The sequence below is a fragment of the Entamoeba invadens genome, assembly GCF_000330505.1.
Source record: "Entamoeba invadens IP1 unplaced genomic scaffold scaff_1105074725897, whole genome shotgun sequence".
NCBI lineage: Eukaryota > Evosea > Mastigamoebida > Endamoebidae > Entamoeba > Entamoeba invadens.
The window spans coordinates 96,686-122,557 of NW_004191676.1; the positions used below are offsets into that span (position 1 = coordinate 96,686).

General features: G+C 28.2%; 6 protein-coding genes across 6 annotated transcripts; 3 read left to right on the forward strand and 3 right to left on the reverse strand.

Annotated features, from left to right (window-relative positions):
- Positions 1-10,855: 10,855 nt before the first annotated feature.
- EIN_346650 (hypothetical protein) lies at positions 10,856-11,743 on the forward strand (the record flags this gene model as incomplete). Its single annotated transcript, XM_004183316.1, has 1 exon — positions 10,856-11,743. One exon carries the CDS (start codon positions 10,856-10,858, stop codon positions 11,741-11,743), a length of 888 nt encoding a protein of 295 aa, XP_004183364.1.
- Positions 11,744-12,173: 430 nt separating this feature from the next.
- On the reverse strand, positions 12,174-13,640 carry EIN_346660 (hypothetical protein; the record flags this gene model as incomplete). The annotated part of the gene is made up of 4 exons (XM_004183317.1): positions 12,174-12,748; positions 12,847-12,944; positions 13,187-13,278; positions 13,359-13,640. The coding sequence occupies 4 exons, from the start codon at positions 13,638-13,640 to the stop codon at positions 12,174-12,176; spliced, it is 1,047 nt and encodes a 348-aa protein (XP_004183365.1).
- A 7,875-nt stretch (positions 13,641-21,515) lies between these two features.
- EIN_346670 (hypothetical protein) lies at positions 21,516-21,836 on the reverse strand (the record flags this gene model as incomplete). The annotated part of the gene is made up of 1 exon (XM_004183318.1): positions 21,516-21,836. One exon carries the CDS (start codon positions 21,834-21,836, stop codon positions 21,516-21,518), a length of 321 nt encoding a protein of 106 aa, XP_004183366.1.
- A 376-nt stretch (positions 21,837-22,212) lies between these two features.
- Positions 22,213-23,437, reverse strand: EIN_346680 (hypothetical protein; the record flags this gene model as incomplete). Its single annotated transcript, XM_004183319.1, has 3 exons — positions 22,213-22,269; positions 22,337-23,188; positions 23,303-23,437. 3 exons carry the CDS (start codon positions 23,435-23,437, stop codon positions 22,213-22,215), a joined length of 1,044 nt encoding a protein of 347 aa, XP_004183367.1.
- Positions 23,438-23,586: 149 nt separating this feature from the next.
- Positions 23,587-23,982, forward strand: EIN_346690 (hypothetical protein; the record flags this gene model as incomplete). The annotated part of the gene is made up of 1 exon (XM_004183320.1): positions 23,587-23,982. One exon carries the CDS (start codon positions 23,587-23,589, stop codon positions 23,980-23,982), a length of 396 nt encoding a protein of 131 aa, XP_004183368.1.
- Positions 23,983-24,237: 255 nt separating this feature from the next.
- EIN_346700 (T-complex protein 1 subunit alpha, putative) lies at positions 24,238-25,872 on the forward strand (the record flags this gene model as incomplete). The annotated part of the gene is made up of 1 exon (XM_004183321.1): positions 24,238-25,872. The coding sequence occupies one exon, from the start codon at positions 24,238-24,240 to the stop codon at positions 25,870-25,872; it is 1,635 nt and encodes a 544-aa protein (XP_004183369.1).

Sequence of the window (25,872 nt, forward strand, 5' to 3'; positions counted from 1 at the left end):
TATACTAGAAATATTAGTATCGAAAGAATACTTCATTATTGGTAATTATATAAAAAGACCTGCGACATACTTGCACTTAGCGCCATACCTGCACTAGCCCATATGACAATTTTAAAAACAAAAAATATAAAAATTATAATAAAAAAGAGAAAACAACTCATTATTTTTTAAATGAAATTTCTTAAAGCAATTAAATCTTTTTTGACCAATAAAACACATTATAAACTTGTAGAACCATCCTTTTGATTTTTCTTTCTCATAAATCTATTCAAGAATAATCACGAAACAACAAAACATCAAACGTATTTTTAAACCAAACATCATTTCAATAGTAATAATGGGCTAAAAATTTATTAGAAAAACAATAAGAATGATGAGATATGTTTTTTCTCAAACACATCTTTTTAAAACACAATAAACATGACATATCATAACTCCAATCCATATGATTCTATTATAATGATACTTGAACGTTAAACTTATGTTATAAATGGTAATATAATGAGAATAAAAATTTTAACTTAAAACATAACCCACAACAAAAAAATTAACAACACTTGTCATTTAAAATGACACATCTTTTCATTCAAAGTCTGAAAGTGTTTTTAATCATATTTTAATTATTTTGGCTATATAAACAGGATTATTCCGAAACTTAAAGTGATAATAAATACAAAACATAATTGGTAATTCCAAGACACATAAAAACTCTTGAATATATAGCTTTGACTGACTACAAGTTAAAGGTTGGTTTTATACGAAGAATAAATAATAACAATAACTTAATAATCAACACAAAACGTTATAAAACATCATTTTGTGCTGATCATTTGATTAACAAAAATATATTGAATAATCACAATGGTTGAGAGAAATTACAAAAAACAAATAAAATATCATTGCTCATTAATTAGAAATATTAATAAATTTATTAAAATCAAATAATAAACGTGATAAAAAAATCAATCAAAAAGCGAACAAGAGACTCAGAACATAACAAATAAAAAATAATTTCCATTTTCAACAACACTGAATATGAAAATTGTTCAAGTGAATGAAGAAACTGACTTCTTGATATCAATTAAGAGTGCAGTATATGATGGCTTCAAGTCGTCGTCGTTTAAAAATACTTGAAAAAACAAAAATGAAACAATTAGAGATTTAACCTTAATAAGGTCATCTGAAATTAACATTTATTGGGCATGATGTATTCAATTTAGACAACATTTAATATAATGTAATTGACTACTAATTGTGTTTAATTCCATAAAATTTACTTTTTTATTAAAAACGTGTTTTATTTTTGTTTTTTGGTTATTGTTGTGTTGTTGTGTGTTTTAGTTTGTTTTGTTTTAAAGTCCAATAATTATCAAATATTGTTCATTAAGTTATAATTTATTACATGTTTACTATTAAATAAATAAATATTTAACCCATAATTTATGTTTTAAATACATAATCAATTCAAAAGTTAAGAACATTTCAATAGTGTAATTGATTTGTTCTTAAGGTGGGTTTGGTTTCAATCGTTTTTTAATAAGTTATAATATAAATGCAATTATAAATAAAAAATTATTAAAATTAATTTGTTTAAATTTCTGATTTAATAAAAATAGTACATTGTTAATAACTCATTAAAATTATAATAAACGTATACATACAAGTTTAAGTTCTGTATTCTATTTGTTTTCGAACATCTTATTTCCATAAGATGTTATAAAACATTTTTTCAGTTTTTATTTTTAAATTGAATTATATTATTAAAATAAAATGTATTAAATTTTGACATATTTTGTTTATTAAATTGAACAAATATATCCCAAAAAAAGAATTTAATATGAATAATAACAACTTTCCCAAATATATGCAAGTCTTTTAAAAAACGTTTTTTATTTGATTTATATAAATTCGGAAAATGTACAAATTTACACATCATTTTTTATTATAACTTTATAAAAAATAAAACTAACGAAAGACCATTATATGCTTTAATTAGTTTTATAAATTGTTTAAATTCAAATCTTTATGTTATCCAAGCGAACTATTAAATGATTTTTGTTTTCTAATACTTTCTTTTCTTCATAAATTTTAAAATGAAATTTTAATTTTCCCAAGTTTTTTTCCATAAACTTTTCTTTTTATTTAATCATTTTATCTCATTTTGTCCATCTTTTTTTGTAAAAAAAAGTATTACCATGTAAGCCAGTGCATGTATGGGGCAAGTCTTAAATATGATAAATAATTTAACCTTCTATAATCAAAATATATTAAAATATTTAGTATTTATTATATATCAATTAATAGAAGATTAAAATAAAATAAAAACAAAAACAAATCAGGTTTACGATTTCACACCGACACCAGTTCACATTAGTTCAATATATTATTTTTATAACAATAACATTTTTAAAAATCAAAAATAAAATTTTGTTTTTTAATATCACTAATTTTTAAAACATGATTACAATTGATTTGTAATTTATTTATTCCAATTATTTTTTAACTTTTCGAGGACTGAAATTTTTTTCTTTTTTTTTCAAAAAAAATTCAAAAAATAATTTCACTTTTCCAAAAAAATGAAAATAATGGCGACTTTTCATGAACAATTTAGAACGCTTTTTGACTTATTTGATAAAATAGTTCAACTCAAATTCAAACTTTTGAATTATTTATAAAACATTTCATCATTCATAAACTCAAATTAATTGGGTTTTGTTAAAGATTCGTCCTTCAATCAATAAAATATATAATTTAACAAATTAATATCAGTAATATAAATAATACGAAAATGAACTGTTTTTGTAAACAAATAAAAATGTTAATAAAAATTGATTAAAGAATACTATCAGATATTCAATTTTTTTAAAAAACAAAATAAAAAACACTTAAAAAGTGTGCAAATTAGTGGGTTTGATATAACCAATAAGATTGGTTCAAACCAAAATAAAATAGAAACATAACAAAAATATTGTTGTTGAAATAAAAAATGGATTCCACTCAAACTAAAAATACTTAGAGAACCAAATAACATCAAAATATTACGATAAAAACCCATTGTTTACTATTAATTTTGTTTGTTATTCATCTAACACAATAATAACATTAAATTAATTATCTTATATGGTAAAACAACGCTATAAAACATCAATTTAAGTCGAGAAAAATAGCGGTTTTGGATACATTATACAATGCGTGACAAAAGAATAATAAATTGTATAGTAATTTTAATTATAAACAAACTAAATATCAACTTGTGAATAATAAAAAAGATTGTAGAATTATTAGAATTGTATGATTTATTTTATTAATAATAATTTAAAGGAAACCAAATGAACACCAATATAAATATAATTAAATTGAGCATAGCATGAATGGTAAAAGAAAAAGATGACTTTTACTATTAATAAAATTCGTTTTTTCTGTTTTAACTTTCAAAAAAATCGGTTTTTCATGAATTCAGTTCAAAAAACGTATTTTTTTGTAAACTCTTAGGCAAATTTAATCACAATTACAACACAAATGTGTAATATTTCCAAAGCCATCCACACAAAAGTGGTCTATCACGTTAACACTCTTTAGTGACGCAAACATCACTAATTTGATGTTCGTGTATTAAAAAGTAATATAAACATTATATTAATGTCATTTGTAATCAAAAGGAAATACATCACAAATTTAATGTTTGTATTTATTTTTGTAAAATTAACAAAAAATATTTAATAGTTTACAAATGATTAAAATGAATCTAATTTTTATTTTTAGATTAGCATTTTGGACTTCCTCCGCGTGATTTACTACTTAAAGTTGGATCGATAGTTATACTTTTAAGAAATATTCATCCTGTCATTGGATTATGTAATTACAGGGCTCTCAAAATGTTAAACCCCCGTCCCCACGTGGCAAAATTCGAGAATTGGATAACATTTAAATATAAATAAACAACCCAAAGACAAAATAATTTTACTTTTACTTTAAATTATTTTTAATTCAAAAAACACACAAAAATCAAAATAATGACAAAAATAAGATATAATTACAACACAAAAAAAAACAAAACAAAAAAATCTAAAAGCATTTTTCACTATAATTACCAAATCCACTATCAACCTTACAATGTCGGTAGAGTAATTAAAATAACATTTATTTTTAGACGATTTAAAAAATATGAAAAAAAAACTTAAAAATTCAAGTGTGATTCACTGTTAACAAATTCTCGTAAATTGAGACTTTACGATATCAAAAATTGATTTGTATTGTTCTGATATGCAATTCAAACTTGTGTATATTTCAAATGGTGCGTTGACATTATTAATTCAATGATATGATTTTTGTTTTTTTTATTTTTTCGAATTAAGGAAATGTTTTAAAAATGACAAGGGTGCCATTCTGGGATTTTTGGTATAATTGTTTTAGTTTTGTTATTCATCCGCAATCCTAAGATTAACCAAATAAAAATTCAAACAAATAAAACTTATTATTTTATGATAGTTATTAATATAATTATTATTTTATTAAGTTAAAACTATACAAACAAAAAATTCTTTAACTATTAAACTACAAAGCTCAAAATTAGTTTATTAATTGTTTTTTTTTCTTATATAAAACCATTACCATTCAATCTTTCATCTATTATTATCATCCTTTTTTGTTGGTCTGTTCGGATGATAAATATTCTGTAGCAGCTTTCAAGATAGAAAACCCAGATTTACAAAGAGCGGATGTGGGCGATATACTCCTCAAATAAATCAACATATCTTTCGATTTTGGACAGTCTTTTAAATTATCCTTATAATCGTCCATATCCACATTAACGTGTTCTGACCATAAATTGAATTTATTGCTACGTTGTTCCGCGATTTTTATGTCAATGAGTTTATGTCTTTTTTCGGTTAACATGGGATCGTTTTTTATTTTTTTGAATTTCACTTTGATACTCAATAAATTCAGAATCTGGAATGTTTTCCCTATCACATATTCATCAAATTTGGTAGCGTAATTACACATGTTATCCAATAGTTCTTTTTCTTTCTTCTTTGCCGAGAAATGGGTTGAAAACCTGATCATTCGAATCTCCGTTTTTGAACAACTTTTACAAACAGATGAAAACCTTACTCTTAGTGAATTTCTTAAAATTCTGACGATTTTCACCATAAATTGTTTATCTCTTGGGTGCAATTTTGAAGCCTCTAACATCGGGAGAAGACTAAATAAATTACTTTCAATTTCAAATTAGAATTATAAACGAATTATCAATAAATACATTAACTTTTTTAAAACACCTGAAAATTAGCGAATTTTTTCTTTGAATTTTTTTACATAAATTTTCAATTCGACCGAGTATATCAAGTTAAAATGCGATTTTACCAATTAATTCATCATTATACAGACACTCGACACAATCTTTAACTGTCATTCCTTCACATATTTTTTTTCGTTTGGGTTACAAAGTGAATGATTATTCAAAAAACGAATTACATCACATTTATACACGTAAATCCGTTCAAATACATTTTCCATTGAAGTCCACAGAGTTACACAATATTTTGGTGGTTTAAAATGGTATTCGACATTAAAGTTTTTATTAAGATATACAAAATCATAAATATTAGATACAAAGTCGACTATTCTGTCGACTTCTTCCAAATTGAGGCACTCTCCAAGACATAACTCTGTTCGATGGCAAAAACACCAAACTGTCGTAGTAATAAAAGGAGATAGAGGATAATTAATCAATTGAATTTTTCTTGCCTGTTTTCGTATTTCATTCGAGTACCCATTTTTTTCCCCATACAATTAGACCCACTATCCGTAACACTGGCACTCAGTTTAATCAAATCGATACCTTTATTATTTAAAACATTTTTTATCAAAGTTGCCAATTTGTCGCCAGAAGCTTTATTGTTATAAACAACCAAGTCGAATAGACGGTTGAATATTGTCATATCATCAATAACAAACCGAACAAAAAAACATACCAACTGTTTCTATACAACGTAGACTCATCAAACATTATTGACAATCGGCACGACTTAGATGCCAATTCTTTTAAACTAACCATTTACTTGTCGTAATATTTTTGGCCACTTTGATTCAAAGTATTTTCAGATAAATGAGTGTGTTGCATAATATCTAATCTAAACTTTCTTAATTGCTTCGACTACATTATCAACAATCTGTTTTACTGAAGAATATATACTTAAAAATGTGTTCGTTCATCACTACTCCAATTTTTGTTGACAATATACGGCCCTGATAAATCAAGTCATTGTTTATATTTCATCAACGCCTTTTTGTTGTTTGACTCAACTTGGTTCTATAATAGTCGTTTGATGTTTGAATTTCTCAACGTTTTCTCCGATACAGACCGTTTCAAATAATTGATTTTTATAGTTAATCTATTCTGGTTTAAAATAAAACGAGTGCTTTTCGAATTGGTTTTCTACGTAAGAATGGGTGACAAATTTATTACACAAAATACATATATACAATCTTTTTATATGGTCAACCTCTTTTAATAAATAATTGGTGTTCCAATTATTAAAATAATCACACCTTCCAGTAAAAGTTTTCATATATTTTTTGTTAAGTTTTTGAAGAAATCAAAAACAATAGTAATTTACCACAAGACTAAATTTCTTGATATTTTTAATTTTGCTTTACATGACTGTGTTTCTTGTAATTAATAACTTAATAGTATCAAATTAGACTTTGTCTTGGAACACAAAAAAGTTTTTTGCCTTTATTAAAATTGTTTTTGATTGCAAATAGAATAAATACCAACTAGAAAAATAAAATCCAACAAAAATATGATAAGACAAATTAAAAACTTAATTTTTCCAACCTTAAATTACAATAGCCATAAAAAATTGATTTTCTTAAAATATTATTCAATAAAAATCAACCCTTGTCTTTTTAACTTTGTTTTAAAGAGCCCTGTACAAGAACACAAATACTTGTTGTACCAGCATTTGCAATGACTATAAATAAAGCACATGACCAGTCATTTACAAGAGTTGGAATAGATGTCTCGAATGTTTTCACATGGTCAATTATATGTAGACTTATCAAGGTGTAGAGATAATAAATATCTTAAAATTTAGTTGTCCGAAAACGGAAGTGTTAAAATAACAAAAAACGTCGTGTATAAAGAAATCATAAAAAACTAATTGATATTTTATATTATGTTTTCGAGGTGCTTCATATTTTTTAATATATTTATATAAATAATTATATTGTTATTATAAATAAATATAAATAAATAATGATAAACATTAGTATAATAATAATATAAAATCAGTCTGGAAACCTTATTTATTCCAAAAATTTTATTTATTTATTTTCCATTGAAAAAAATGCAAATTTGGGATGTTTAATAAATATTACTATTATTTAAACTATTTTCAAATAACACAACCAAAAACATAAATGGGGTTATAGTCCGTTAGCCAATGATTTCATTTTTTCTGTTTGTCAATAAATGGTGATAATAATGTTGTTATTTACCTAAAATAACGGGAAAATACCGTAAACAAACTGAGTTTTTTGTATCATTTTTTGAAGAATTTTGCTATAAGGCGTGAGTCGACTTATTAAATGTACTCTTACAAAAAGTGAAATGACGTCCACGCAGCCAAGACAATTTATTATAAACAATTTTTACCCGACTGCAGAACAACAATTCAATGTTCGAGTCTTCCAAGCGTGGTGTTCTTTTGATTATGACTGTCTCGTTGTTTTTTATTAATTATTTAATTAAATCCAAGTTGTTTGTTGTCAAATTCTCGTGTTGCATTTGTCATCTCACACACAAAAATCCACCCAACCGCTGCTTACAACAACGGCACCATTCTCTGGTGTTATACGCGATGTTTGAGTGTAAAAAATCAAATTTGTCAATTTGTCTAAGTTCGTTTGAATTGAAAAAACAAAGATTTCAAACAAAAAAAAATAATTCTGAAAAACAAAACCAAATAACAAAAAAATAACCTATTTTTGTCGATAAATAAGGTTTTTGGAATAAATAAGGTTTCCAGACTGACTTTATTATTTTTTTGTTGTATTGTTATTATTATAACAAGGATTCTGGAGAGGTGAATCTTTGTTATATAAATAATTATATTGTTATTATAAATAATTATAAATAAATAATGATAAACATTAGTATAATAATAATATATTATTATTATATATATACAGTATGTGAGAAAAGTATGTGAGAATGAGAAAACCCTGTGGATTCAACAAAAATTACATATTTGTTTTTCTTTTTTTAAATAAAAATGTTTTTCTTTAAAAAAAAACAATCTAAATAATATAATTATGAGCTCCAGGAATGTTGCTTTTAGTGGCTTAGACCATACAACACTTGAAAAGAATTTAAAGTATTGTCCTGGTCCAGTGAAAGAAATAGCCCAAAGAACATTCAGCAAACATTGCAACTTTTGTGAATTGCCCCTGAATGTTCAGGTGTATTTGATGAATATTGAAAGAGAAATTTTCAATGGAATTAATACGGAAAAGGTGACCGAGAGTAAACTATGTAGAGTCTTTGCTTTAACTTCAAGTCAGTTTAATATCAACAAACGAAGAGGTATGGAGACGGCATTGTTTGGAAAAAAAGATAACGGAAGACCGTCACTTTTAACTGAAACACAATGGGAAATTGTCAAGAATTTGATTCTTGATAATGAAAAGTTTCCAGGAAAATGCAAAGCTATCAGCATAACTTATTTGAGGTTGTTTATAATAAAAACCTTCAACGTTGATGTGTCAAACCATGTTATTTATGATAAAATACATAAAAATTGGAACTTTTCGATTGTTACTGTGTTTGCTGAAGACCAATCTCGATTGACCTACGACGAAGATGCCGTGTTGAAGTATTACATTGCACTGCCACTTTTTTTAAATGGCATCCCATCACCATTTATTTTGAATTTGGATGAGTCAGGGTATCAGCCATGGCCAGACAGGCAAATGGTGAAGGGAGTATTCACTGCTGGTTTTTCCACAGACAGTAAAATGAAATATGGAGTCGAACGTGACATTGCTCGATCCACTGTCGTTTGCACTATTACCCCCTCACAACCTCTTCCTTGTATGATTGTAACAAAATACAAAAGAGTTGCAGTTGAATTCTTGAAATTGGGTTGGATGGAAACCGGAAACATCGTCAGTTATAGCAAAAATGGTTTTATCAACAGTGACTTATTTATACAATACATCAACGACGTTGTAGTACCTTATATTGTCGACATGAGAATTAAGACTGGTTATATTGATAAGGCCGTTCTGATATTTGATCAGTGCACGTGCCACTCAATCGAAGATGTGAGGTTGTTGCTCAAGTCGAATGTCCAAGTCAACGAGAAAATCATCAACGTGAACTGTGAAATCGTATGTTTGGTGCCTCACACCTCACATTTAACACAACCATTAGATGTTGGGGTGTTTGCAGCCCAAAAAAGAAGACTGAATTCGTTGTATGCTAAGTTCAGAGATGTCATAAAAATTAAAGATAGAGTTGGCGATGAAGAAACAACAACGACAGAAAGTGAAGACGTTGAAGAAAAAGAAGAATCAAATGATGTGATTGGAAGCCAAGATCCCATTGAAGAACCAATAATACCTCAACAGTTTAAGGAAATGTTTCAGGAAGTGCTGGCAAATCCACAAGAAGCGATATCACCATTTAAAAAGAAGGCTGGTACGACTGTCAACGAAAGGATGGTGGATGACAACCAATCAGAAGATCGCAACGAAATACCAAATGAAACTAAAATTGTTGAATTCGGTGATGGAGAGGACTTAGAAAAAAGTTTGCCAAATACCTCAACTCAATTCTGAAGTCTTATTTCCAAACAACCACTCCGGATGTGTGCACGCAGGCTTTTAGGCAAGTTGGTATTGATTTCAGAATTGTTGATAGTGGTATGAGGGTTGCGTATGTAAATATTGGAGTGTCACGCAGAGTAACAGCAGAAATACCGAAACTGTTAAGTATACCACAGTTATACTCAATTGAATGCATCAAAACCAAAAGCTTGAAAATATCTGCAGTTCGAAAGCTTTCAATGTGTTTTGAGGGTTATTCGTGTCAGTCTGTTTGCAAGCCGTTAAAAAGAAAAGAACGGGATGTTGTATGTAAAGTTGTGAAGAAAAAGACGACCAAAAAAATCTCAAAAAGAACTAAAAATGGGGTTGAGAATTTAATCGATTAATTTTTATCTTTTTAATCAGTTGTATCGCCCAGTTCACATTACTGTTTCCTATCACAGGTCAGAATGGTCACTGTTTGAATCAACATATGTCTGAACTATCATAAGTCCTTCGAATAGAAAATATTCGTTTGTTAAACTTTCTTTCGTTATTGAGATATTAACTTGTAGAACTTGCTCGCAAAAACTCTTAAATTAAACGTTGCCTGCTTTGAATCGTCTAGCTGCTATGGCTGATTTGTCCAGTATTCCTGGGATTCTTTAGCGTGAGGTCTGAGTCAATTAGTTGGTAAGTGCTGGCTGGCTGTTCACACTCTGAAAGCTGCTTTGTAGGTTTCCAAACAAATTGAAAGAGAAAATGAACTGTAAATAAGTGATTTTTTTATTTGATCTTTTTGAATTTTTTGAAATAAAAAAATAATAATTTTATTACATAAAAGTTACACAATTGTAACTTTTGTTGAATCCACAGGGTTTTCTCATTCTCACATACTATTCTCACATACTGTAATAAAAAACGCTTATAAAACAAATAAAGTTTTTTTCACCTGTTTATTTAGCTTTTTTTGTTCTAATATTTTTTTAAAAAATTTTTGGGTACGAAGCCTTATAAACATAATTTAAAAATCAAGTCAAAAATGCAAGTGAGTGGCTACACATTTCCAACCAATCTCCCCCATGACGAACTTCCCGAGTTATTTGACACATATCAAAGAACCATTTTAAAACTTATTCGGACCGAGTTACTCTCTCCAATTGAATATCCAATGATCGACGCGCCCAGTGACAAAGAAGAGAAATGTAATTTATGTTTCATGACGACAACGAATTCTCCGCTCAATGAATTTGACACGTGTTGTGTTGGTAAAATGTACTTTTGCACGTTATGTTTATTAAATCACCCGGATTTCGACAGAGAGAAATTAACGTTGAAATGTCCGCACTGTAAAAAGCCAATCAAACTGAATTATAAAAAAACTTTAGAAAAATTTAAGAAGTCTCGTGTGTTCTTCTCAAAGCCATTAGCCTCTCAGTGGTACGAGAAAGAAGATTTAACACGCAAAAAGCCAATTTCAAAATTGTATGTCACCGAACCTCGCATGTACGTGACAGATGACGACGATGTGTTTTTTCAACATGAACCAGTCGACAACCCTCTACAAAGTGGAACACACAATATCATTCAAACGGGTATCGTTTCAGCCATTTACACTCCTTCAAAAACAAAGAAAGAGAAATTGGACTCTCCACCACTCGACGCAGAGACTTTAAAACACATCGAAAAGCAGTTCGAAGAGAGAGAAAAGGGTCAAACGAACACAAAAACAACTTCGTTGGCATCTGAGTTTTATAAAAAGATCAAACCCGAAGTCCTCCAAATATTTGAAGCATACGACGTCGAGATCCCCGACTTCTTACCTCCAGACGTTATCAACGACATCGACATAGAACTTATCGACACTAAAGAAACAGCACTCGCTATGATAGAAAGTGCCGCCAATTTTCTTTATGACAACATTTATTAACTCATTCAACTCATCTAATTCATTTTTCGTTATTACAATATGGCAAGTTTGACTTATACAACAACTATGTACGAAGTGGTAAATATTATAGTTTAATTATAATAAAATTTTAATAGAAATATAATTAATGAAATTTTCTATAATTAATATGATTTGATTTTAATTATTTTTACTATTGTTATTGGTTTCAAAACTATTATCCTAAACCATACATAACTAATTATACTTTTTAACTTTAAAGCTTTTAAGACTAAAATGAATAACGTTACTAGTCTAAACTAGTTAATTTAATTATTTGTTCTTCTCAATAACTCTAAGTATTAATAATAATAACAAATAATTATATTTTTATATTTATTTAACGGAAGTTACGAACATGAAAAACATCTAAATTTGCCGATAAAACGGGTCGGAGTGAAGGAAAATGAAATTACAAAATGCTTGGTTGTTGGTAGTCGTTTCTTTTCTTGGGGGGAGGAGGTGGAGCTCTTCCGGCGTCTGTCTCCGACTTAAAACTCAACGGCTTGTCTGCGATTTTTTGCTTCTTTGGGAACACTTTTTGTTGTTTTCTTGGAGGCAAGTCGGGTTTAGGTTTTTCAGGTGTTTGTTGAGCTGTTGGACTGAGTGATTTTGGGGAAGATTTCTTCTGAGGAGTTATTTGGAGGTTTGGAGAGGAAAACGTTGGACTTGAATGTGTTGGTGGGATTTTAGTTTCTGCGGAATTCGTTTTGTGATGGACAGGAGCGAATTGAGGACGTGGCGGAGGTGGAGGGTTGCGACGAGGGACGGCGGTTGTTGGATTCGAACGAGCGAGTAAAAAAGGTTTAGAAGGTTCTTGGTCTGCGGAAGGGAGGGAAAGACTTGTTTTAAAAGTGTTATCGTGTGGCGTGTCGAAGACTTCTTTATAATTTTCTATAAGAAATCTAGTGCAAGCAAAACAGTCACTATTATTCGAACTAATCATATCAACTACATTCACTCCAGTGAAGATATTAACACCAAAGACTGTTTTATTATTTCATTGTTAAATCAATCAAATTGAAAAATATTTAAAAAAATCAAAAAGTGGGTTGGAAACTTCACTGAAACACTAAAAAACAAACTGATGGAAATATTCGAGACATTCATTTTATTAATAGCTGACGCATCACACACTAATCGGAGATAATGTAATAACATTTTTAACGTTGAATAGTACACTCTATTAGTAAACACCAGAGTTTATCAATTTATATATTTAGCAAGAACAAAGAACATGTTGAAATAACTCCATTTAATCTTGAAATATCTTGCATATCATTACTTTATTATTACCAAACCAATAACATATTATAATTTCGAAAAGTCTAGTAAATTTAAAATATATTATTAATATATTATTAATATATAGTTAATATATAGTTAAAATAATAGTTTAATAAGGTGTAAAATAAAATAACAAACGGTGGTAAAAAGGAGAGTATATTTTGAATGTTTTTAATTTTAGTAGGATAAAATTTGTCGTCCATTTGAACGGTTGCGATGATCATGTCTGTCTATCTGTAAACATTTTTTTTTACTTAGAACGAATAGTAAGTTTATAATAAAAGTAAAGCTATTTGAGAGAAGAACTAACGTTTTCCTTTTTAACTAAAGAGTCTGGCAATTCTCTAAAAAACGCTTTGAGAACAGCCGCCACGGTATGGATGTCATAGTGTGTCAATTCGACGTGCTCTCCTTTGTTAAACATTTTTTTAATTAAATTGATGTCTTCGAGTTTCCCACTAATTCGAAATATGCCCTCCGCTTCTACACGAGCTGGTTTCTCCGTGAGGTATGTGATCAACTCATATACTGGAAATGGAACGTTCTGCATAGTCGGAACGCTTTCTAAGAGTACACCAAATACCTTCCCCATTGATTTCACAGTTCACTTCGCCTTTTTTTCATGGCTTCGAAATTACTAGAATGTGTAGTTTATTTTTAGTATATTATAGTATTCCGGCCGTTTAAAAAAAAACGACGTAACTCCAGTTTCTTTCAAATTTGGTTGTAATTTTACTCTCTCCTGTCATTATAAATCTATTAATTCAGACTTGGAAAAAAAATATCAGTTCGGCGAATCGATTTTTGGTTGAAAAATTAGTATTAATCGAAAACTGATTACTATACTTTATATATATATTTATTATAAAGTCTAGATAAAAAGCACCAATTAATAATATTTTTAAAAATTGTCATTTATATTTTAGTTAATAGTAATTCAATATATTTTTAAATAGTAATGTAACATTATTATAGTATTAATAAAACTATATAAATATAATTTTATTTATTATAAATGTAATTGACACACATATAAACCTTTATTATAATAATAATATATATATAATAATAATTTATATTAAAACATAATTTAAAATATTTCTTTGTGTAAATACTCAACAATAAAATATACTATAATATCAATTATAATTAAATAACTATGATAATAGTTACATTTAATTACTATATTTAATAATATATTAATGATAAAAATATATAAAATACAATCTACTATATATAAACCATATTATTAGTATATAACAAGAACAATAAAACGACATATAAATAAATTACACAAGTTATATCTTTTTTTGCTGAAGCGATGGTAAGACTTTTGAACATAAATCGGCCATTTCTAACGGAAGGTTAAGCACCAAAGGCATGAAAGGAAGTCTTTTTGGACGAGAGACTTTGTCTGTCATTGCAATTAGCTGATCGAGGTTCTTCGCGAATTGGGCAATTTGCGGTGTACATATATTCAATTGTTTATTTTCTAGTTCTTTCAAGATCTCGTCGTTTTGGGAGACCAATCTAAAGATGTCGAAATCCGAGTTTTCATCGTTTGGGCTTTGTGAAGTCAAAAACGTTGTTTGAGGTTTTCGATGAGTTTTAGGGAGTGGGGTGTCTGAGTGTATTGTTTTGAAACTTTTTTGAGAAGAGAAAGATACGAGTGATCGTGGAGGTCGTGGGGAAGATTGAGAATTTTCCGAAGAGTTTTCTGAGAGTTGTGAGGAATGTTCAGAAAGATTTGGTCGTGAGTTGCGAGATGGTGAGGTAAAGACACGTTTCTGACTTTTCTTTGAAAATTGGTCCCAAGACTCTTTCTGGTTTGTGAGACAATGACAACACAAGATTGAAATGGCGGAACGAAAGAAGTTCGAAGGATATAAAAGCGCAAAAAACAAACTGAATTTTCGCGAATCCACTGGATTCGAAGGGAAATCTGTTGAATGGATTTGTGAGGAAACCATGGCGCGATTGAAAGAACAGACTTCAAGATGTTGTCGTTGGGGTCAAAGCTGTTGATGAGTCTTTTCAAGTGTTAGTGATGGCAACATAAAAAGTCAAGAAGAAAAAGTAACAAACTTCGCGGTTTGTTGTTCGAGTAATATTGTTTCGTCATATGACCAATTGAACGAATCAGGAGAGCTAACGCTCGATATTAAATTCGATAATGTTGAATATACAGGTACCGACGATAGACTATGCGGTGGGTTGACAGTTATCATTGCATTTCCCAGGTCTTGTTTCATTTTATTTACCTTCGTTCCTTCTTGGCTTTTTGAAACGAAAAAAAGTCGAGGTTTCTATTGAATGGCACTTTGAGACTTGTGCATTGTGTTGAATTATATTATAATATAAATAGTTTAAAAATACCATTTAAAATAGAATACATTACTTTTTATGTGAAAATTGAAAAGTTCTTGCTGTTTCTCTTTGATCACAATTTCCCGAATGTTTATGTAATATTCTTATCTATATTATGATGGTGTTTTTTAGAATTTATTAGTTTCACAAAGATTTTATTTTTGTTGGAAGAATTTTGCATATCAACCGATTTCTATATCTATTTTTATAATGAAATAATCTGCTGGTTTTGATTCAGTAACTAAGTTAAAATATTCCCTGGTTTTTGAATGAAAAACATGTAAAACTTCATTACACAAATTATCAGTAAATAATATTTGTGTAACTCGATTTCTTGATTCAAGTTGTATTTTTAATAATGTTTTAGTTGTTCACAAAAATAAATAAATTATTTGATTATGTAATAAATATATAAAATATATAGTAATTTTGACACGTTTAATTATTATTAGAATTATATAATTAAATAAATAATTATTTTTTGTATGTTTTGGATGGGCATTAAAATTTTGAAATAAATTTTAATTTAAAAGTATAGTTTTTTGAATTATAATTATACCAATTAAATACATTTTATAATTTAAAACAGGTTTTTTTAATTTAAAGTATAATATCATATTTTAAATTATATTATAAAAAAACATTATTATATTTCATAATTAAATATTTTATATATTTTGGTTGTTAGAATAATTATATTTGTGATTTAATAATTTTTTTTATTAGATCTTTAAAAAAAATAGAAAATAATTTATATTAATAAAATAATACTTAAAGAATGGGGAGAAAGCCACACCACATTTTTTCACATGAAAATTGTTTATTTTTTCGGGTATTTTTTAATGGAATTTTTCTTTGAATTTTTCTTCCCGAAAATTGACTTGAATTAAATACTGAAAAAAAAGTGGTGTGTCTTTCTCCCCATACTCATGCCTCGGAAAAATTTGCTTTTCAAGAAAAAAAGACTGAAGAGGCTGTTTTTTTGCGGCAAAAAAATTGTCTTTGGTAAAGCCATTTTTAAAAATACGAAAATAAACGGGACATTAGGTTATATTGAATTGTGATTCCAGAAGATTCAATAATTTTTATCAAATTGTTTTTGATAAATTAACAATTTATAAATACTTATCGTTTTTTTATGTTTTATTAGCACAATAAAAAAACATAATTTAAATAACGAAAAGATAAATTTAACATATGAATTTTATTAACATATTTTCTTGTATAATTAACACACCAAAAAAATAAAATTAATTAACGAAAAAAACAATTAACAATTTAAAAATATTTATCGATTTTTCTTGTAAAATTAACACAGCGAAAATTTACAAATAATTTAACGCAATCAAAATTAACATCTTACTATTATTAACGTTTTTACATGTTAAATTAACAAACTAAAATGTAAATAATTAACGATAATTCAATAAAAAATATGTATTTCAAATAAATTACATTGTACAATATCTGTTTGTAATTACAAACATTTATTTGTAATTATTAATTAAATATTTTATTTGTTACAGAATCGACAGAGTAAAATATTTAAAACCACAATTAAACAAACATTATTTGATAATTAAACAATACCGTTTCATTGAAATTATATTTCAAAGAATGACTTGTTATAAATATTTAATTTATTATAAATTATAAACATAAAAAATGAATAAAATGATGTCATGTGCATGATCAACATATAAGACTATGGTCATTTTTCAACATGGAATAAAAATTGCATCACAATTAACAACATTTTTTATAATGATAAATCATTTGTGTTAGAAAAATACTATTATTTTAAATTTTTTAATATATATCTTTCAACCTGTTTATAATTTTGTTGATACTTATTAATGTACAACATAATTGTTTTAGTATTATATATTTAATTCTGAATTATATTGTTAAAATAAATGTATTGTAAAATGTATAGCATTGGTCATTCAACGTGCCAAACAATGACTATATAAGCAGTTGATTTGTCTGGAAAAAATACATTTTAACAAACAGTTAGTTAATAATGACATCAATAAAAAACATGATTATAACTTCTTTTGTATTTTAATGAACAACAAAAACACCAAATTGAAAAATATAAAACATTGTAACGGTCCATTTGTTTCAAATCATAAACAAATAGAAGTTTACGCTTTACTTTGTTTAAACATCAAAAACACAACAATAAATTTAATTTTCATTATATGGACAGTAATATTTAAATAAGGTACAACAAATTGTGTATTAATATATCATTTAAAACAGCTTATATTTTACATATATAAGTTCAAATCAATAAACACGAAATTGTGACTTTTATGTATTTGAACTTGATTTTTTTGTAAAAAAACTTTTTGACATTTGAACAAAAGTGGGTAAATTCATTACTGATTCAACTTCAATACATATTTGTTGTTTTTAAACATTTCGTTGACAATATATCAACAACAATATTAAAATATGTTAATAAAAAATACACAACTATAGTTTTTAATTCATGTTAATTCTTAGACTACTAAAAATGATTTTAATGTCTTATGTACACGTTTAAGTGAGTCGCAAGTTAAATCCTAAAATTTGTGTAAACTGTGATACTTTTTTAATTTTATTGTTATCTTTTAAACTTTTAGTTTTATGTTACATTTTTACACATCTTAAAGTTACCACTTTTAATATTTTAGGCTGTTTTTAAATCACCAGTGTAGCAATAAACGGTAAAACCCAATACACCAACTGTTGTTATCAAATCAATGAAAATTACTAATTAACAAATGCTTCCATTTTAATTAATCATAATAGTTGTAGTATTATCAAAATATACATGTTCACTTTTTGTGTTGTAATTTAAAAAATGATAAAACGATTGTTAAAAAAAATATTTGGATTAATATCTCAGTTGCACATCATTTTCAACAAAAAATTGTTGATATGAAAATTGAGGATATGGAAGTGATTGCACAATGAAATTATTAACAATTGTTTATATTTGATTTTTCTTTGTATTAACAAATCGTCAATGCAAACACATATAATTACAATTAATAATTGAAAATAACAATGTCATTAACAGTCATTATTCATTCAAAAATTCAATTTTACAATTACACTTGTATTAACAAATATGTATATCTATTATTAAATTATTTAAACTTTTAACTGTGTTGATAACTGTGTTATGTGAATAATTGGAAACACCTTTTTACTAAAAGTTAACAAATGTATAATTATTCAAAATAAATTTTAATGATATCAAAATATAAATCAAAAAATAACAGAAATGATCAATTGAAATATTTAATTTCGATTTGATTATAACTGTATATATTGTTAATCGTATGTGTATTAACGTAAAACAGACTATTTTAAAATTATATAAATATAAAACTTGCAAACTTTTTTGTTGTTAAAAGTTTGGCATCAAACATAAACTGTTAGATTCGAATATAATTAATATGATTTATTTTTACAACAAATTTTTATTATTGAAAATGTGTATATCTGTATTAATAAGTATATTATGTAAACCGAATACCTCGACTACTAATAGGTTATAAACCATTATTGATTAAATATTAATTATTGGATTTTAAAAAACAATAAAGAAAATACAAATGATGTGATTGTTTTGAAATTGATAATTGATATCTGATGTGCCCGTTTAATTTATTAATAAATCATTTTTTTGTTTATCAACTACAATAACTTTTAGATGTATGAAATTTTATAAAACTTGTAACAACTCGAATGTTTTAAAAAGAAAGAAAAAATGCAACCAACAGTCAAGAAATTACTTTTATTTTGTTATTTAATTTTATATATTACAACAACACCTGGAATTCAATTATGTTACGTCAAACTATTTAATCGGGCTTACATGATACCGAGAATTTACATTTCTGAACTGTCTCATCTTTTCTTTTTTGGTTTCATGTTATTGGTAATTCAGTTGGTGTTTATTTTCAGATTATGCCTTTTTGTAACGATATATTTAATACAATGCTTTTAATATATTTTTGATAGATATTCCATTATATTACTTGTAAAAGAGGATCAATGTCATTGTTTGCATCCACAATAGTCATTAAGATTATAAGTTTAAAAAATCACATATCAATTACAAGTGTATGTTTCAAGAAATTACATTAACAGTTTTTAGTCTACAATTATAAAGCAAATATATACTCTAAAATACCACATACAAATAATACAGCTACGACTATTGTGTTAATAACGGGTTATTAATAACAAATTTTTGTTGCATGTTTGATGAAATTTTAATTATTAAATTGATAACAAAATAATAATTTAATAAGTTATTATAGATATTTTATTTAATAAAACTATAATAATTTTATAATAAATTATTATTTAATTAAACTATAAAAATATAAAATAATTAATTATAACAATTATTGTTACAAACTTATAGTTAAGTTATTATTAATTTTAATAATAAATAAAAATAAAATCCCATAATGTTATTTTTAAATAGTAATTCATTTAATAACACAATGAAAACACAGTAATAAAATAATTGAAGTGTTCTTAAGGTGTGTTTGGTTAAAAACATTTTTCTTCATGTCAATAATTAATAATTAAAATTGTTAATAAAAAATATTATAATTTGTTATAAAATGAATATAATTACAGGTTAAATAAATAGTATAATACATGTCAAGAATGTTCACATAAACTAAATAATAAATAAAATTTAATTGTAATAATGGTAACTATTATAATTAAATGATTAGTTCTAATTACTATTTTATTATACTATTTCTAATTTATTTAACATTATTTTATTTGAATTTGTATATTATTTAATTATATCAAAATGATTAAATTTATTATACTTTTAGTTTTTTTGTTAATTTTATTTAAAAAATTATGTTCAAAATGAATTTAAATTATTAATTTGTGGATTAACAATAATTTATTAATAGTTTAATTTTTTCGGTTTATTTGTGACTTTATTTTACTATTAATATTTAGTTGTTATTAATTTCTTATATAGTTTTTATAAATGTTTATATTTGTTTTTAGAAAATGTTATTTGAATGTTTTGACAAAATGTACTATTTCTTAATATATTATTTATTACATAATTTAATACATAAATTCATTGTCGTAAATTAAACATTAGTTAAGATATCGTTAATTTTATTATATTGTTATAATAAATTTGTATAATTTATTATATCATGTATATACTATAACAATTAACCAGTTGTTAATAGTTTAAATACTAGACGTTTTTACTATTGTTCTATAAAAGGGAGTAACCATGAGGTGAGTTTTATTTTAATTTGCCAAAAAATATTTTAGTGCAAAAAAACAAATTTTTCCAAGGCATGCCCATACTGTAGAATGATTTTCTTATTGTTTTTATTTTTGTTTAATGTAGGTATTTGACAAATAATGTTATAAATTCAAAAATATTTTTATTAAAATTTTAATGCTTTTCTTTTTTACATTACTAATTTTAATAACATGTAAAAAAAATTAAAAATTAAATTAACTATCAAATTAACTATAATTATTTATAATTTATATGAAAAAGTTATTTATGATGAACAATGAATTTTAATTAATTCTTGAAAAAATCCATCTATCTTATTATATTATTTTTATATTATATGTAACTATAATATAATATTAAAAACAAAAACATTATTGTTTTTTCAATAATAATAACTAATAATTAATATAATTATAATTAAATTTTTATTATTTTTTATGTTCTTCATTTCAGCAAATTTGAAAAACTTAAACCATTATGATTACATTTATATACAAATTATAAAAGATAAATTATAATTATTATTATTATTAAAAATTTCTCTTTAAAATAATTAAAAATGCCAAATTTACAACAATACAACAACCTAATAATTAAAAAAATAATTTAAACCATGTTCTTTTTTTTACTTAAAATAATTCAAAACATTTGAATAACCTTCAGAACATATTATAAATTATTATTAAACTATACATATTTACTATTAAAATTATAGAAAACCATTAGTTATTTTAATAATAAATATAATACATTTAATATAACTTATAACACTCAAAATGAAGCGAAAATAACAAGTTAAAACTAAAGTATTGCACAACATGAACTTGAAGTACCCCCCTTCTTGTCATCTTCGGGCTTAGCGTTTTTGTATCTGTACTCCACCAATTCCTCGTCTTCCTCTTGGATGGCTTCTTGATATTCAATGAGTTGTGCAGACTCGTCCATCCACTTTTTGGCCCCATTTAAATAGAGCCCAATCCCTTCCTCCGCTTTCATGTGAATAGCCTCGGCAATAAACACAATCGCATCCTTGACACTCAAATTCCCGTCCACTCGTAAAATTTTGGCTATAACCGGGTATGAGCTTGGAAACCTCAACTTCATGGTAACCACTTTAGTCATTCGAAAACTTGACAAGGGATTGAGCTTTCCCAGTTTTGTCAACTTTTAATAGTTAGTCTCTTCTTCTTGGACTTTTTCATTTACTTATTATTACTATATAAGAGTTATTTTTTACTATAAATACGATCGCTTTTATTTTGGAAAATCATTACATTTAAACAGGTTCTGATTTCCCATATTTATCACCGAATTCACAAGTAAAAGTTGAGTACCGAGTCAATTTGGTATTAACTCGACTAAAACTTTTCGTTATTGAATAAAATTGAAGTTCTTATTATTCAGACGGGACTAATTAAGTACATTATACACAATACTCTCAATCAAAAGAATTATAACAAAAATTGTTTTTATTCCTTCGTTCGCCCATTCGAGCACTTCAAACAAATAGATTATCTTGTCTGTTGATTTCGTCATACAAATGCTCGAATTTTTTCTGTTGATCAGTTACAACTCACTTGTTGCTTCTACACAAATAGAAAATCACGTAAGAAAAAACAAACTGAAAACACAGGTAAATCCTTTGGCATCAAAGGATCGTCCTTCATATCTGGAATGCTGGAATCTATTTCCATAGCCTCAAGCATCTCGGGTTTGTTTTTTATTTCCTCAAAGAAGTCTTCCATCTGAGCTGTCATGTCGTCTTCTTCGTCCTCTCCATCGTCTTCATCTTCGTCATCATATCCGTATCCATAGTCCTCGTCTTCCTCTCCACTGATCTCTCCAGTTGTTTCGCTTGCTGGTATTAATTCCTTTCTCAACTCTTCGTGGTATCCGTTCACGTTTTTCACAAACTCCTCACTGTTGAGTCCATTTTTTGTAAGCGCTTCTGCGTATTCAGTATTTTGATACATATCATAAATAAGTTCGTTTGCAAAAGACTTCATCTCTTTGTTGTTTTCGTCGTTTTTAAGTTTGTCCCACAACTTCGCCTCATCCAATGTGGCAATGACCTTATCCGCCATTTTCATTTTGACCATCTCACTTAAAATACCCAACGCAGACTTGATCATGATTGTGGACGTCTTATAATCGTCGTTTGCTAGTTTGGCAACAGTCAACGCAAGGATGTGGTGTCCAAATAACGAATCAATGATTGACTGTTGGTGTGAGTGGACAAGATAATAGACAGCTTCACACCATATTTGGAATATGTAGTCTTGTTTGATCTTTTCAGTCCTAACTGTTTTGGGGGGTTCAGAAAGGATCACGGCAAGTTTATCAATGTATGCCTCAAAGTGACTGTAGAATGGCAACGGTGTGATCTGGGCTGGTGAGCTTGGATCGACTGGATGAGTTTTCATAAGGCGAATAAAACTCACCACTGCCTGTTCCATCAGGTACAAATCTTGCTCCTAACTGTCATCTCTTTCCGCCAAACTTGTCATTTTATCACAAAAAAAATCTCACAAGTAAATTAAAAAATAAAACTTTGAAAAACAAAAAGAATAACAAAAACAACAACAAACGCCTAAACTGAACATCGCTTCAAAAAACGGATCAACCATGTTGATGTTCGTTGTCTCCACAAGGTCTCTGTTTGATGTTGAATCGTTCACTAACGACGCAAAGTCCTGGATTTTCTGTTCAGCCAACCCACTCATTTTGTCAATTTGAAGTTTATCAGATTTTCGAGATCTCCTGAAATTTTAGAAATGAGAGTTCGAGATTGATAAGCCAGAACAACGGGACATTTAAGCGTTGAAAAAAGACAAAAATTTGTAAAAGATGAAAAAAATAGGAAATAATTCTGATGGAGAACAAGTTACCCCATGACGAAATGATCAAACTGGCCGCCGAGTTTAACGACGAGATGGTCCAACTTAACCGTGCACAACGCGAAAAATTCAACGTCCCCATTCGTCACCCCAAAGAAGACCAAGCACCGCAGATAACCACAGAAGATGTGCGCCGTAAACAAATTGAGAATGACCTTGGTATCACGTCGGGTTCTTTCAAGTTCAAAAAGACAAAAACAAAACACGAAGATATAATACCCGACAAGCCCGAATCAAAACGGCCAAAAGAAGATGCCAACGAAATTGTTGACATCAAAAAACCTTTGGAGATGAAAAAGGTTGAAGACACATCTCTCTCTGACAAACTCGCAGCATTCGAGCTCTCTCTCAAAGATTTTGATATGGATTGAATAACATTTTGAATAGCAATTCAAATGGTTATCAAAATATGTGATTGTACTAGTAATTTAATTAATATTAATACTACACATAATCAAATTAATAGTTGTAATAAACAAACTATAATAAATAGTAACTTCACTTTTCTTTTTTTTTGGTTTTTTCACAATGAAATAATACGCGAAACTATACTAAAATTAATAACAAACTATACATACTACTAACGTTTTCTTTGGCGTTGGGGCGAACTCCAAAAAGTAAAATACATGGCGTACGCAAGGACTGAGTTGCCACTGAACGGTGAGCGTGAGACCGGCGCTGATGTCCGTACGCAAAATGTCATGGCTGCTGTAGCCATTGCGAATGTAGTGAAAAGTTCCTTTGGGCCCATTGGTCTCGACAAGATGTTAGTTGATGAGATTGGAGATGTCACGATCACCAACGATGGAGCGACGATTCTGAAGCTTCTTGAAGTTGAGCATCCAGCGGCGAAAGTCTTAGTAGAACTTGCAGATTTGCAAGATAAAGAAGTAGGTGATGGTACTACGACTGTAGTTATATTAGCAGCTGAGTTACTTAAATATGGCAACGAGTTGATTCTTCAAAAGATCCACCCCTCCTCTGTGATCAGTGGGTTTCGCCTTGCGATGCAAGAGGCCGTCAATTTCATCCGAAAGATAGTAGTCCACACAGATGGGCTTGGGCGCAACGTATTAGAACAAGCTGCTGCGACATGCATATCTTCGAAGGTCATTGGTGGAGTTGATTCCGAACACTTTTCTAAATTGGCTGTTGACGCGATGCTGCGAGTGAAGAGGATTGTGAACGGGAAGGCGAAGTACCCAGTAGATGGTGTAGTTGTCTTAAAAGCGTTTGGGAAGTCATCCAAGGAGAGTGTATTAATCGACGGTGTTGCTGTGAATTGCACTATAGCGTCTGAGCAGATGCCGAAGCATAAGGAGAACTGTCGTGTAGCGTTACTGGACTTCAGTTTGATGAAAGAAAAAATGCGCCCGGGAGTGCAATTAGTGCTGACGGATCCGACTGAAATCGAGAAGTGCCAAGACCAAGAGATGGCGATTATAGTGAGACGCATTCAAATGGTTATAGAGTCAGGAGCGAATGTAGTGTTTGTGTCTGGAGGGTTGGACGATATGTGTGCGAAGTACTTTGTAGAGAAGAACATAGTTGTAGTCAGGAGAGTGTCGACGGGGGATTTGAGACGTATTGCAAAGGCTACTGGAGCGACTGTAGTTGAGTCGTTAGTGAACTTGGAAGGCATTGAAAGCTTTGAACAGAGCAATTTAGGGAAATGCGGGACGTTTGATCAAGAAAGAATTGCAGATAATGAGTTGATTGTCTTGAGAGGATGCGGAGATGGAGCGTCAGCTACTATTTTACTGAGAGGAGCAAACACATCGATGTTGGACGAAATGGCGAGAAGCTTACATGACGCGCTGTGCGTGTTAAGAAGAGTGTTGGAAAGTAACACCGTCTCGGTGGGTGGAGGAGCAGCGGATGTTGCGTTGAGTGTCCATCTGAGCGAGTACGCAACGACTTTGGAAGGAAGAGAACAACTTGCAGTACAAGCATTTGCGGACGCGCTGTGCGTCATCCCAAAGGTGTTGGCGCAAAATGCGGCGAAAGACGCAACAGAGTTACTTGCACAAATGAAAACAAAACACTACGCAGCACAGAAAAAGGAAGAGAAGTGCTATATTGGACTCGACTTGATCAATGGAAAGGTCAGAGATAACTTGGAGGCGGGAGTAGTCGAACCAGCTGTCTCTAAGGTCAAGTGCATCAAATTTGCTACAGAGGCCGCAATCACTATCCTCCGTATCGATGATATGATTAAACTCAACCCAGAACCACAGCCACAAAGAGGACAAGATTACTAA